Genomic DNA, 15,219 nt, shown 5'->3' with positions numbered 1-15,219 from the left:
AAACTTGCTAGAAACCAAATGCATAAGGCTTATAACTTGCTCTCTGTTCTGTATGTGCATTACCCTCGTATCAGTTAAGAAAACTTCCCACAGGACCAAATCTGCAGTCAGATCAAGGCAGCTATCTCTCTAATTTATTTCCATCTACAGGCCCACAGGCAAAAACTATGATTCCACCAGAACATCTTTTAGGCTGATAATGACTATGGGGAGGCTAATATTCAGAGATTTGCCAATAATTTCTGGTGGAGAAACACATCCTACCTGATCAGTGTAATACAGGATGTTATTAAAATGTGCTTTTTAGCAAGGCTGAACATGGTCTCCATTGATCTTGTCGTATTGACTAGGATTATACCAGTGGGAGAATTGGGCTTACCCTAACTCCTAAAGGTAGTGTTAAATAGACAGCTGAATGCCTCTGCAATTCTTTGAAGAAAAAAATGCAGTAAAAAAGCATTTAAAAATCTGACAGCAAACATTTCAGGTTAATAATCTAAATTTTACCACATTAAAGATGTGTTTTTTAAATCTAAACCAAAATATTCTAGTGGTAGGTACCTTAGAAATACATTAAAAATGTTAAAATTTCCACAGTCAACTTAGAAAATATAAACAAAGTGTTAGGAACATGCATTAAATGATGAAACTAAAGGCATGTTAAATGGTAGCATGATTTCTTGCATACTAGCTCTTCTAGGCACCAAGTGTCATCAAGGAAGTAAAGCATGGTGCAGCATAATTAAGTGAGAGATGTGCACAGCACAGCCAAGTCAAAGTTGTTTGGATAGTCTTAAGTCTGATATTTACCAGTTCATAAGTTATGGCTGCAAGTGAGCAACAGCCTTTTAATATGTTTTAAATATGACTGTATTCTCATAATAGGCCCAAATAACAGCATTTGAGTACTAAAATCAGGTCTACCATGTATCAAAGGAAGTATTACGATTTTGGATTTTTTCAGTGGTTGTTGTCTGAGGTATGCTTTGAAGGTAAATACAGACAAGCCACAAGGGCCAAGAGATTCAGAGTTTGTATCTCAGAAATAAAAGAATCAGAATTCCCTTTTTCCCAAACATAATTAGTTTTCCTAATAAAACTATCCTTCACTCATAAGACAGAATGCTGAATATAGACCAAAGTCAGAAATCAAGATGTTTTGGGTGTGAGATCAGGAGCAGAATGTAATGCTTGTTATCACAAGCACAAAAAGAACATCTATTTCTTTATAACTTTTGTTGTTTTTCCAAAGTAATAACAGTGAGGTCCATGAGATCCCTGTGAACACCTAGAGCAACTTCCATTCACACCAAGTAACACTGTGAACTACTGTAAACCCTCTATAATCAAAGCAAGAGAGGGACAGCTATACTGAGCAAGATGAGTTTAAAAAAAAAAATGCAGCTTTAACCACAGTTGCTCCTGTCATCACTACAAAAATAAAAATAATAGTAAAATACCAAAACAAATACCAGAAACTATGAGGCCCTGAATGAAGGAAAAAAGAGAAAAAAGCTAAAAGAAGAGAAGAAATGTAATAATTCCTCTTTACACATATTACTGAGAGTTTGGCAGAATTGCAGCCCTGCTTTGCTAATGTGATTTGAGGAAACTTAGCATTGTTAAATAATAGCTAATAGGTCCATTACATCATACTCTATCACACAACATCACTGTCTTGTAAAATACACAAAAGGAGACTGCAAAAATGAATTTAAACCCATCATTTGGTTTGCAACTGCAGACACTCTACAGTGGGTTACACTACATCAGCTGACTGAAAACACTGGTAGAACTCATTTTGACTTCAGATAAAAGCAAAAAGACACATTAAAAAGATTACCAAGGAGCTTTAAAGACAAAAAAAAAAAAGTGCTAACAATCTGAACAGACCACATTTCAGTCTTTCCACACACTAATGCACTGTAACGCTGGGACTCTAATACTGTATGTTTATTATAAGTTTACTAGTGTATATGTAAAATATATAGGCAGTCTTCTATCTGCTTGAGACAATAAATTGCAGCAGAACAGAAAGTAGCAGAATGACTAAGACTCAGTTTCCTTGCTCAAAACAAAAATCTCTTTTCTCACTTGCTATTCACTCTGGCTTCTCCAAAGCAGCAAGCTACCTGGAAGCTGTGAAGTTGATGAGGACTCCTTCACAGGCTTTGGTGACACTGAATAGTACAGAACATGCCTGGAAGGCTGACAGAGATGCATGCCCTTCATGATTCTCAATTTCCTTCCTTAATATATATTAAAAAAACCACTTCAAATGAAAGGTAAGCATACATTCAGTCCTACTGATATCTAATATATCTTCTCACTCACTGGGTGGATTAAATAGGCTGACTGTTTGCTCAGTGGTCACTTTTCCCATTCCCAAGCAAAACCCAGCAGTATGGGGCCATGCTTCCTCCTCTGCAGTTGCAAAAACTTATTTGCCATAAGCATCATACATGAATTATCGCAAGGAGGAGATCACAAAATAACAGATCAGAAGGCTAACGATTAAATACACAAGCAAATTATTTTAAGTACAAAAAGAAAAACAAAATATTCTGAAATAAAGAAAAGGAAAGAAACCAAAAAGTTCAAAAAGACATGGAAAGAAATAGAGTGGAATGAGAAGAGAACTGAGGAGAAAGATTGACAGCACAAAATAAACACTTATATTTGTATATTAATGAATATACCAAATGAATCAATCTTTACAACTCTTGGTATAGTAGTTTATATACTATCAGAATTTAATGTGGAAATTGTATGTCTTCCTGTCAAACACACTGATTTTATACATCTTTATGGTCTAATACATTTTTAATCAACAGTATTATAAAATTGTACTACTAAGGGGTTTGTGAAATGCTTGTCAAGGCTTGTGAAGGGCTTGGAGAATATACCCTAAGAGGAGTGACTGAAGGTACTGGGGCTGCTTAGTCTGGGGAAAAGAAGTCAGAGGGGAGACCTTATTGCTCTCCTCCAATACCTGAAAGGTGATTGCACTGAGAGCGGGGTTGGTTTCTTCTCACTGGTGATAAGTGACAGGATGAGGGGAAATGGCATCAAGTTGTGCCAGGGTAGGTTTAGGCTGGATATTAGGAAAAAAATCTTTGCAGAAAGAGTTGTTAAACACTGGAATGGGCTCCCCAGGAAGGTGGTTGAGTCACCATCCCTGGATGTACCTAAAAACTGTTCGGATGTGGTGCTCAGGGACATGATTTAGCTCAGGGTTGTGAGTTAGGTAAAGGTTGTGGTTAGATCTTGATGATCAATCCAACCTGAGTGATTCTATGATTCTATGAAGCACATTAGCGGGAGAGAAAAAAAATTCTCTGAAGAAAGTATCACTTTAGCAAAAAATGTAATGTTGAAGTAAAATATAACATTACCTAACAGCATTTATTCAAAATATGAAATACTTTTATCAGGTATTTAGTTGGCTTTAGACAAGTTCCGAATTTATAAATATTTATAATATATAATATTTATTCTGAATTTTGGAACAACTGAAAAGAGTTAGAGATATGAAGACAGATGGAAATCCAGAAGGTGGTGAAGAAAGGAGAGAAAGGGCAAATAACATAGTAAGCAAAAATAAAAAAGATATGTAAAACTGACAAGAGTGAAACAAGGAAATTATGGCATAATGGTAGTTTTCTAAGAGAAAAAAGTAGAAATGACATGAAATGTTCCAAAATTTTCACTGTCATACACACCTCTTCACTGAAGCTGAAAATAAGAGAAAGAGATGAGAGATGAGAGAGAAATAGAAGCTTGCATTCTAAGACAGCTTTCTTAAACCTTTGTAAAAATAAAACTTCTCTAAAATACTTCTTAGTATTATATGTAATACAGAAGTGGGCATGAGGCATGAACACATCAAGGAAAAGGGAAGAAAAGTAAACAGCACCAACAAGGACCAGGAAAAAAATCAAAACAACACAAAACAAAACAAACAAACAACAAAAAAAATCAAAACAACAAAAAAAAAACCACTTAGAAATTGAGCAGAGAGAGAGAAATACACATCAGAGCAGATTAATCAGTTATTTTTCTCAGTTCTAAAAAAGTAGAATAATAAAAAATGATCATGCTATCTTTTGATGAAATATGTTAAATACGAGAGCCATGCATTAACAGGTAAAACAGGGAGTTTCACTCAAGGAGAAACCTCAAATCCCTAAATTTAATTTCTACAGTCTAATTCCATCTTTCATTTCCTTTTTTTAAGAAATTAAAGACTTATTTATAAATGCATGATAATCAGATAAATCTTTTTTATTAAAAATACTTTAAATACACCCCAAGAACACATACAAATAAATTACTTAAAGATTCCATTGTCATTGTACTAAACAAAATACAAATATTCTCTGCTAAATTAAAAATTAAAACTCAAGTGTTTCTAAAGTAGGAATAGGTTTGCTTAATTAACATTTGCAGCTGAAGTTGTCGCATGTATATACCTTGAATGGCAGTATCATAGGAAAATAACACCAAAGTAGTGATCAACACTGCCCTTCAAGACCAGTTTTGTTTAGAGTATTTTTGAAAACTTCCTACTGTAGCATTCTCTACACTGGCAGAAATCCTGTTTAAACCACTGGAATTCTTGCTGGTATAGGGACAGAATGTAGGATGATCAATCTTCAGCCCAAATTCAGCAAGGCATTTCAGCATACGCTTTTGGGTAGGATTTTGATTAGCAAGTATTTATTTGTTTTGCTGAATCAAGGCTCACATGATCAGATTTGCAAATAATTTTGGATTCGTTATCTCTTTTTGGTTATTAATTTGAAGATAAATTCCTGTTAAATACATAGTTTTATTTCAAAAACATTACAGAATTTTATCATTTTTATAAAGCTATCAGAAGAAAAAGCTGGCCTAAATATCTCACCCCCAAGGTTCATTGGCACTTACACCTTCAGAGGGAAAATGTTTAGACCAATGTCCTGTACAAGAAGTGCCGGTGGTTACTAGGTTTCCAATTGGCAGAACCCTCTTCCTTTTGACAAAACACATTCAAAAACCCTCCAAAAACATTTAAACTGTGTCTGCATGTATACACTTGAATGATTCAATCTGCGTGTGAGATTAAGACATTCCCCTATGGCAGTCACTTACTAGAATTACTGCTGTCATCCTTGGTTCCATCGAGACTTCCATCGGGGTGCATTTGCAAGTAGTAGCCTTGCCTGCAATATAACCTGGTCACTATACCCTTGAGCTGGGGATCTGAAAGACAAACATATTTTGTCACTAGCCTCAAAACTTTTTCCAAGAGTTATCCCTACTTCCTCTGACTGTAGAAGGAAGTTTGATGAAGCAGCATTGCTATCTTAAAGTTGTACGAGAACAGGGTGGTTGCTGGTGGAAATGGAGAAAAATTCTACAGAATTATTATTACTCTGGTTTCATATCCTCTTATTTGCCTTGAATGTCCTTAATTAAAATTAACAGCGGTAAAACAAACACAAAAAAATAGTAACCCAAGCACCCAGTCAAAAATCTTAAACTACATTAAGCTCTACAATAAATAAATAAACAGACCTCAGCAACAAGTAGAGAGCCTTGCAGAAATCAAGAAAATATTTTAAAAATAAATTAATTAATTAAAACCCACAAATATTTCATACACGTTAGTAACTTACTATACTTCACATAAATTTTAAGATCGCCTTCATGAATACATTTGCCTTCTTTCACACTGTACCAAAGTCACATAATTGTCTGGTACAACATTTTGTAATAGTAACCTGAAAGTTCCCAAAATACCAGCCTAGAGTCAGATACAATTCGCTTGTCCTCTCCAGTCCCCCAGGGAGCAACATTTACAATAATAGCAAGATCATTGCCATAACCCTTCTATACCAGAAAACAAAATGAAAAATACCTGAGTAAGCTAAAAGTAAATGGGAAATTCAGGTGGCTGAACATTTAAGCTCCACTATTTAAAACTCTGCATTTGTGTAAATAATCGTCAGGCATTGAGTAGAGGACTACCAAGTGACAATTATTTATCTCAAGAACAGTGCCTTTACAAAACCACATATCAAGATGCTGCAGAATTAGTTCTTTGCTGAGGAAAAAGACATCCTATCTTAAAAAAAAACAAACCAAACAGCACTACCTGTGCTTCATACTTGATACTGTTAGTTATATTTTTACACGTAAACTGTTAGGCCCAACTTTAGGCATTCAGTAAAGTAAATGATGTATATGTAGTGACATGGCATTAAAAGCATCTATATCTCATCATGCACAGCTTTGCAATAATGAACTAAAATCATAAAGGCTTTGTGACAGATAAGTAATAATATAGTGAATTTTTAAGTAAGGCGGAAACAATTTTCATGCAAACTTGAGGCCAGTTTACAACTGATTATAACTGTTCTCATTATCAGTCAAGCTGGGTTACTTACATTGTCCTAAGGGAAGACAGAAGTAAACACTAATAAGAAAACCCATCCCTAAATGGAATGTTCTGAAGTTTTGTACAGAGGCTCAGTTCACGGAATATTTATGAAAACTGAAAGTTTTCCTTAAATACACAAAGTCATTTGAAACAATAAAAATATCTAAATTTAAAATATAAGATTAAACTGTAAATATCATAGAAACTGTTACTAGAAATGTTAGCTGACAAAATTTTCCAGGCATGGAAATAAGCAGTATAAGTATTTTGTGATTAACATTTAAGCACATCAAATGTTTTTGTCCATTTTATTTTCTTCTGCTTTTAGCTAGAAGTTTTGCTTTCTGGGGATTGTTACAAGTAAAAATTTCTCAATCTTTACACAAGAATATTTAAAAAAAAATAAATTAAACAATATATAAATACAACAAAATTTATGTTTCTTCAGATTAGAGCCTTAAGTATATCAGGCAACTCAAAAATATTTTCATCATTTGAAAATAAAAGACGCTGCTCATTTCAATGCATACTTTCCCTCTATACTTCTGGCAGTTAAATATACTTGCTTTATGCATATATATATATATATTACACCTTAAAAGACAAAAGGAAATAATTTAAGAAAATCTCTGTAACTACAGGTTTAGAAAAGTATTTGCAAGAAAAATAAAAGCATTTTGAAAAACCATTCCTACATCCCAATAAACTTTAAAAAACCTTTAAGCATCTAGCTTAAAGAAAGCATTGCACAGAAGGTTAATTAGAGTCAACCTACTGCTTACATCTACTGCTTCATGGAAATAGTACGTAAATTTAGAAGTGATGCTCAACATTGTTCAATCTATATTTTTTAAAATTTATTAATAAAATTTACTAACAAGAAATCACATAATCATTTTCTCCAGAAGCATTATTTAGAGTTAACTGTGTTTTACCAGATTTCCCATACTAGAATAATAAAATTCTTTGAGTTGGAGAGGACCTTTAAAAGCCATCTAGTCCAGCTCCTCTACAATGAATAGGAACACCATAGCTAAAGCAGGTTGCCCAGTGACTGATTCAGCCTCACCCTGAAAGTCTCCAGTGATGGGGCATCAGCCACACCTCTGGACAAAAACCATGTTTGAATGAAAATAATCTGATGAAAAGCTATGCGTTTCAGGATTCATACGATGGGGTAGGGCATGAGTCCCCCATTTATTCATTCACTCAAGTTTGGCAAAATAGTAACTATTAAAACACTAACAAAAAGGACTCTAGTCATATGTTTTATCTCATGAGGTATACAGTTTTATTAGTTTAGGTTGTCAGTGAACTGAACAAAATTGTCACAAAATGTCTCACTTAGATATTTCATAAAAAACTGAAATTCACTATTAATAATGTGACACTGATTAATATTTTGATTATGCCATGCAGATCTCTTTAGTGCAAAATGTAGCAGAAAAAGTTTTTTTTTTTTTCCTTTTTTTTTTCTTTTTCTTTTTTTTTTTCCCTCCCCACAAAATGTAGCAGTTGAAAATTTTAACCTTTTTCCTGTGGATTATTAGAATCCTATATACCCACTCTCCCATGAAGATCTTTACTGCTTGAAGACTCTGTCCTTAGCACAATTAAAACTTTAATTATTGTCAGGAAACTGAATCAGATATTTTTTTACTTATTCTTCCTTGCCATATTTAGTTAAAAGAGCACCTTCGATCTATAAATCAAAGAGACAAACTACATGTTTTAGCTGAACAGTGCTCAAAATACTGGGAGAATTTGACACTAAGACATGGTATTTATTTGATCTTAGTGAAAAGGCAAAGCAAATTTAGTGCTGGTGTTGTGTGCAATGACTTGTTAACCTCATAATAAGCAATAGTCAAAAAGACTGTTCTGAATAGCCTCAAGGTAATTGTCTTCAAGAAGAAACAGACAATCCTGTCAGGCAAAGAATGTATCCCTTTTCCATGCAGAAAGACAAATGATTCTTTCAGGTCCTTTTTGAAACATTTGGGCAGCAAATAGCACAGAGAAATCCTCTGGTCCCTGAATTTTATCTACCCATTGTCACTTGATATTGTTACAGAAACATTCTCAGCTTCAAACAGTTTGCGAACGAGTTTCCCAAATCCTTCCTGCTTGCACCTGTATTATTATTGTCTACTGGAAAGCAGATGCTAAGAGCAGTGGCCAAAACACACCCAAAAGATTGATGCTGTCTTTCTGTAGGTGCACCTGGTATCTGATGCTTGTAACACCCACTGCAGTAGTTCAGTTAAACAGAAAAGCAATTACCCTTACCCTTAACATCCCACACATGCCTTTTTCTTCCTACATGAAAGAGAAAGGCAAGAGAATACAGCCAAATAATAAAACAAAATGTTTTCTGATTACAAACAGAATAGTTTTAGCATCTCCTCTTCCCTCACCCTTCAGAATTTGTATAGTTCTAAAATAAACAAAGAAAAAAAAATTACAAATACTTTGCAGCTTTTACTTTTCTGTTCAGACATAGGTGAATTTTCATTGCTAATAGAAAAACAGCAAGGGCACCGATTGTACTTTATTATCATGAAAAAGGAATCCTTTAAATCCACTAGAGTTGTGATTTTGCTCCTTCAGTCTTCGCTTTTGGTGCAATAGTTTAAGACTTAACATTGAAGTTATAAATTAAAGTAATTTTTTACTCTTTACCAGAGTTTTGTTGTTGTTATTGTTGTTTTTGTTTGTTTTTTGTTTGGCCCGGCACTACTTAGATACTCTTTCTTTTGAGTGAATGCCCTAAATACATTTGACCTCACAAAAAAATGTCAAGTGTTGACTTAATCTCTTAACAGTTCACATGGAGAACAAACTGCATTATCCAGTCAATTACCTATCTGACACAATTTCCTCAATGAGTCACACAAATGGCAATATCAAGAAGTATGTTTTGCTTATATAGAACAGCATAAAACCCATGCTAACCACTGACAGCTCTGGGTCCTTCGCATTTTACTTGCACTTATTTTATTTGTTGTATTTCCATCCTGCAATTTAACTTTCAAACAGTTCAGTACTAAAAGTACAGCTCACAGTGGTCCAGAATAGTCAATGTACCTTGACTGCCACTTTTTGCTCTCTTATGTCACTGTCAATATTGTTCAAGTATCTTCTTTTAAACCTAATTTGAAATATCCATAACAGGAAAAAGGAAGGAAGGAAGGAAGGAAGGAAGGAAGGAAGGAAGGAAGGAAGGAAGGAAGGAAGGAAAGGAGGAAGGAAGGAAGGAGGAAGGAAGGAAGGAGGAAGGAAGGAAGGAAGGAAGGAAGGAAGGAAGGAAGGAAGGAAGGAAGGAAGGAAGGAAGGAAGGAAGGAAGGAAGGAAGGAAGGAAGGAAGGAAGGAAGGAAGGAACCTCCATGTTTCTTGTGAAATTGTGAAGCACAGCACCCACCCAAAGCATAGATGTGCCTCATGTCTCTCGCAAAAAAAAGTATCCTGATAATGGTGTACTGTAGAGTTTTGGACTGTGAATGATGTGGTCTTCACAGATGAAGCCAGTCTGCCCAACACACTAGAATCTATGCATTAGAACACAGCTGAAGGTAGCCTCCAGCACCTCATTTTCATGCAGAAGCTCATTACTGTTCCATATTAATGTCTGAAGATCATACAAAACTTTAAAATGTGTAAGTTATACTTAGTAATTTAGAAATATTTTCCAGTTTCAGAAGAAGGGACAAAATCCCATGTGAAATGACACTTTCCTTTTTTTATTTTGATTCTCATTTATATTCCTTTTTCTACTGGAACACTTTTCCCAGATTCCAGAAGTAGTTCTTTTCTCAAGCATGCTGTTGCTGTTTTACTTTTAGCACTAGTCTGAGTGGTTCAGTCAATACAGTGAATTTAATCATTCTCCTAATCTTGGTAGTGGTGAAAAAGAGCAGGTTTGGCACAATCACCCCAACACTCAGAAAAGCAGGATCCTCTGATAAGTGTTACACAATCAAGAAGGAAGGCTTCTTAAAGCACAAAGATGATAAACAGTTCAAACTGGAAGATTCTGTGCTTCATTTAAAGGTGACAGAAACCTGAATGTTCACCTAAAGCCATCAAGTTTCTGCATTTCAAATATTAAACCCTGCAACTCTTCTTATGACACAGCTCTTTCATTCAAAAGCCTTACACACTTCTTTTTTTTATTCCTATAACTGTCTTGTTAGTCTCTCTGACAATCAGAAACTCTGTTTCTAATTTTTTGATTGTGTTGTTTTCACTTTCTCTCTTTGTTAATAGGAAATGATACAATATGGACATTTATATATCACTGCTCTCTTATTCTAACAGTAATATTTTCAATATCTAATAATACACATCAGAAAACTAAACCTAATTAGTCTTTAAAATAAAATGTCTTTCATTGAAAAAAATTAGCTCTATTCAGGACAGACAGTAAAAGGACATAATGTGAACTCAGAAAAGCAATAGCTTCCATTATTCCCTGTTCCCATAAGTAATAATAGTACTTATTCTGAAATGCTGTAGCTTTGTATAGACAGATTATTTCTCTGTGTTCACTTATTTTTCTGTCTTCACAATGATTGCAGAGCACTCAACTTTGGTGTTTATTTTTAACTATACTTTTTGTCCATTCATGCCTAACATCACAAACCCATCTCCCGCAGAACCTCGTATTGAGAACACATTTAAGAGAGACACAAAGTCCTATCTGTCTGCACTGTCATTCACATTTCCACCATCTTCGTAAACTATGAAAGCAAGTCAGAGTTCTGCAAAATGATTGCTTTTCTTGAAAGCACAGAATCATACCGTCTGTGCTAGTGTCCTTGCCTATCTATTGGGAATTTTTTTTAATGTAAACTGCAAGACAGGATTCCTTGAGCACTGATGTTATATCTCTAGGATCTACAGTATATTTTTAGCTGCATGAAATTCACTTCTTCCTATGTGGTTTTCCTTAAGCAAATGTGATTGCCAGTAGAATTACATCAACTGGGCTTCTCACTGTGATAATTTTTATCTGTTCAGATTCACAGGGTGATTGGATTTAATAGACTTGCATATAGCATAATTGATAGCGGTCTCCTCAACCAGCTATCTTATTTTTTAGGGTATTTCTTGGGAAGGAAAGAGGTTTAGACTGTTATCAAACCACGTGATTTCCAAACACGAATTTTAGGCAGATAATGGTAGTTTAGATTTAGTAACTTTCTTTAATAATTTGCATTTCTCTTCCTACTGCATTATATTGTACATTTTCAACTACTCTGATCTTCTGACATGCAGTTTTGTTGGTGATTTCTCTCCAAGTACTGTCTTCCACAGTTGATCCATATTTAGAATCATAGAATCACAGAATCACAAAGTTGGAAAGGACCTACAAGATCATCTAGTCCAACCGTCCTCCCATCACCATTGCTACCCCAAGCAACTAAACCATATCTCATAACTCCTCATCCAGATGCCTCTTGAATTCTGCCAGGGATAACAACTCCACCACCTCCCTGGGCAGCCATTCCAGTGCCTGACCACTCCCTGAGGGAAAAAGTATTTTCTTATGTCTAATCCAAACCTCCTCTGGTACAACTTGAACCATTTCCTTGGGTCCTGTTTGTTGCCTTGGAGGAGTGGCCAAACCCATCCTCATCACAGCCTCCCTTCAGGAAGTTGTAGAGTGCAATGAGGTCTCCCCTGAGCCTCCTCTTGTCAAGACTAAACAATCACAGCTGCCTCATCTATTCCTCATAAGACTTGTGCTTCAGACCCATCACCAGTTTTGTTGCCCTTCTATGGACACATTCCAGGGCCTCGATATCTTTCTTGTAGTGAGGGGCCCAATTTCTTCTAATACACTGAAATTCAATGGTTTCTAATTTCTCACTGTCTAAATTACCTGGTGATATGTACCCAAATAACAATAATTACAGCTTCAGGGATTTGACAGTTGCCTTACAAGCAACATCTTCCACTGACACTAAAATTCATGTTTGAACAACTGTACTCATGCTCTCAAAGTTTATTTGGAAATGCTAATAAGAAAATTCTATTGTCTAAATTCTATATTACACAAGCTATGCTACTGGAATTTTTATTTTAATTAACCAATTAACTTTAATTTTAAATAAGTCCTAATATATTCTGTTTTAATTTAACCTTCTTGCCTTTCAAAAATAAATAAATAGATAAAAACCTCAACCACATTATAGTATTTTATTTAGGAATTCCTAGCATACTTGAACATGTCAGTTCTAACTAATATAACCATGTTTCAGAATTCAGACAATAAAACATCATACAAAATACTGTTTTAACATTTCTCTTTAAAACAGAAACATTAAACAACGGCTACCGAAGTGGCAATTTTGGTGCCCTCATTTTTGCAGCAGACTCCGTTTTGGTAGCTTTCTATAAAAATGCTTCATGAACAACCAAACTTTAGAAAATAATAAGGCACCACAATGTGGCAGGCTCTATTACCATTTAAATTTTGACTTAACAAAAGAATTAATCTGATTCTCCATTTCCTAGATATTTCATATTTTTAGAATAAAATGATGAAACGTTACATTTATTTTTATAATCTTGATTGTTTCTTTTCTTATGCTGTATCACAAAGTGATGAAATATTTGAAATCAGTCTGTATTTCTTTCATAAATGGACTTAGAATTAAATTTGGAAAATTTGGCCTAAGAAATCTATTGAGAAAGTAGTCAAAATTATCATGGCAATGCTCAATGAAAAGAAGATAGCAGGATAATTTGCAATGCAATGTATTATATTCTGAACCACACTCTATTTTCTACTATTATATAGAAGAATCTCCCTCAATAATGCCAAGTGGCAGGGGTCCTTAACTTGTTACTATTTTCATTTAATACTTGACAGAATACATAAAAGCAAACAGAATGAAGCAGTATATTCCTTCTGCTTAAATAAGCAGTATAATCATTTCTGAACTGTGTATCTCCACAACAGAGGGTATTCTACCTACTCTTAGTGTCTTGCCAGTGGCACAAAATATTGAAGGCAGGCATTATTTTCAAGAAAATTTTCTTTTTGACTACAGGATAGCCTTAAAACTGCAGGCAAGAAGGTAAATTACACTGCTAATAGTTGACATAAAAGAGATTTTATTTAGTTTCAAAGCAGTAGCAAAGAATTGCAATATATGTTGCAGGCTCATAGGAGTGCAAAGAGGTTCAATTTTCTTCAGTAGCCAAATAGCACATAAGCCTCTCCAGGTTTAAAATGTAGAGACTACAAATTTCTCTTAAGGCAGCATTCTTAACTTTTACTGTCACTGCTGTAAGCAATTTATAAAATCACAAAAAAATCACAAATTGTGATTTCCTCTTCAGTTAGGTTGAGTGAACTGAGCTGAGATTAGGATAGATTGAAATACACACATTAGAAAGCCAACAGAAACATGACTCACTTTTTATCTGCTCTAACAATTTAGTACACAAACTCTTTTTTTCAGTGTAACTGTTAATTAATGAGGGACCTGCAGAAGATTCTACTCTGTGTACAAGCACTTGTACATCTGCAAGAATGCAAAAATGTGGAGGGACAGCAAAGGAAGATATGCACTGTTGATTTTCAAGTTTGTTTTTTTTTTCCAGTTTCTATAAATGAGAAAGACAAGAATCTTGTTCTTCCCACAGACTGCAAGATCTTATAATCTGTGGTATTAAATGCACTTGGTAGTCTTAAGAGAAGCAGCTTGGAAAACTGATCTTCAGCCAGTGAGACAAGAAAATAATCCCCTGTACTTTAAGGACATAGTCTATTCCCTTTCCAATTCAGCACTGCAGATTTACTTCTTCTATAATCTGTATTTCAAAGCAGTGTCCCTATATTGGAGGTACTTCCTGCTTGGTTTTTGAGTTCAGGTTTGAATTGGGTCATGACTTAATTTTTGTGTGTGTTTTTTCTTTTTTTCTCTTCCTTCTGTTTCCTTGCCCATCTCTGCTACCATGAAACGTAGACTCTTCTGAAATGACCCCAGGAGCTGGGCTTTAAGGAAATCATTGGATTTTGAAAACTGCCATATAAAGTGACTTACCAAACCCTTATCTGAGGGACTGTCTTATGAACACTGTCACCTGGCTTCTCTCTAACTAGTATTACTAGGAATAACTAGTATTACCTTGCTTTAGCCAGAACAAAATTGATACAAATGGCCACTTCCTTTAAAGCCAGTGAATGTTTCTGGAGAGAAAAATAATTGAGCATTTGTCTCACCATGATTACACTGGTTCTCTGGCTATTTAATCCATACAGTTTAGCTATTAACCAGATACTAAATAGAATTATACTTGTAGCACCTACTGGAAAATATGTAGATTGTTAATTCATAAGGAGTAAATCTTCTGATTCGGAGTGTTCTGATTATATGGTGGAGATGTAGTCAGTAGTGACTATATCAGCTTCTCATTTGCACTGTGAACTAAACAGTGCCTGTTTTTAACTTCCAAAAATTAAAAGAATTCTACAAAATCTCAAAAGACTGCAAAGGTCTGCTGGGTTTTGAAGGAGCTCAGAGCTAGTTTTGATGGAGACATACCCTAAAATACCACAAAAACCACTGAAAGGGCTTTCAGTCTCCAGAGCTAAAGTTTATTAAAACACAATTAAGAAACAAAACAAAACAAAAACAACAACAACAAAACAACAACAACAACCAAAAAAAAAAAATCATCACACATAAGTGTGTTCTCACAGTGACCTCATGATGTGTTTTTTATCTTCCTTTTCTTCCAGTCCATCTCTCCATAAGGAACTGGTTATACATCTATCTCC

General features: G+C 34.7%; 1 protein-coding gene across 7 annotated transcripts in view; it reads right to left on the bottom strand.

Annotated features, from left to right (window-relative positions):
• The window catches only part of FGF14 (fibroblast growth factor 14), a 357,381-nt gene that overhangs the window by 96,239 nt on the left and 245,923 nt on the right, over positions 1–15,219 (bottom strand). For 5 of the 7 annotated variants that reach the window (XM_032442012.1, XM_032442015.1, XM_015851494.2 and 2 more), the window contains one exon: positions 5,134–5,244. The exons of the other annotated variants lie outside the window; for them this stretch is intronic. In XM_032442012.1, coding sequence (XP_032297903.1) covers positions 5,134–5,244 — 111 coding nt within the window. The remainder of the gene's footprint in view (positions 1–5,133; positions 5,245–15,219) is intronic. 7 annotated transcript variants of the gene reach the window in all.

This window comes from Coturnix japonica, chromosome 1 (genome assembly GCF_001577835.2).
Source record: "Coturnix japonica isolate 7356 chromosome 1, Coturnix japonica 2.1, whole genome shotgun sequence".
NCBI lineage: Eukaryota > Metazoa > Chordata > Aves > Galliformes > Phasianidae > Coturnix > Coturnix japonica.
The sequence above is the reverse complement of the archived record's forward strand: the minus strand, read 5'-3'. Positions and strand labels throughout refer to the sequence as shown.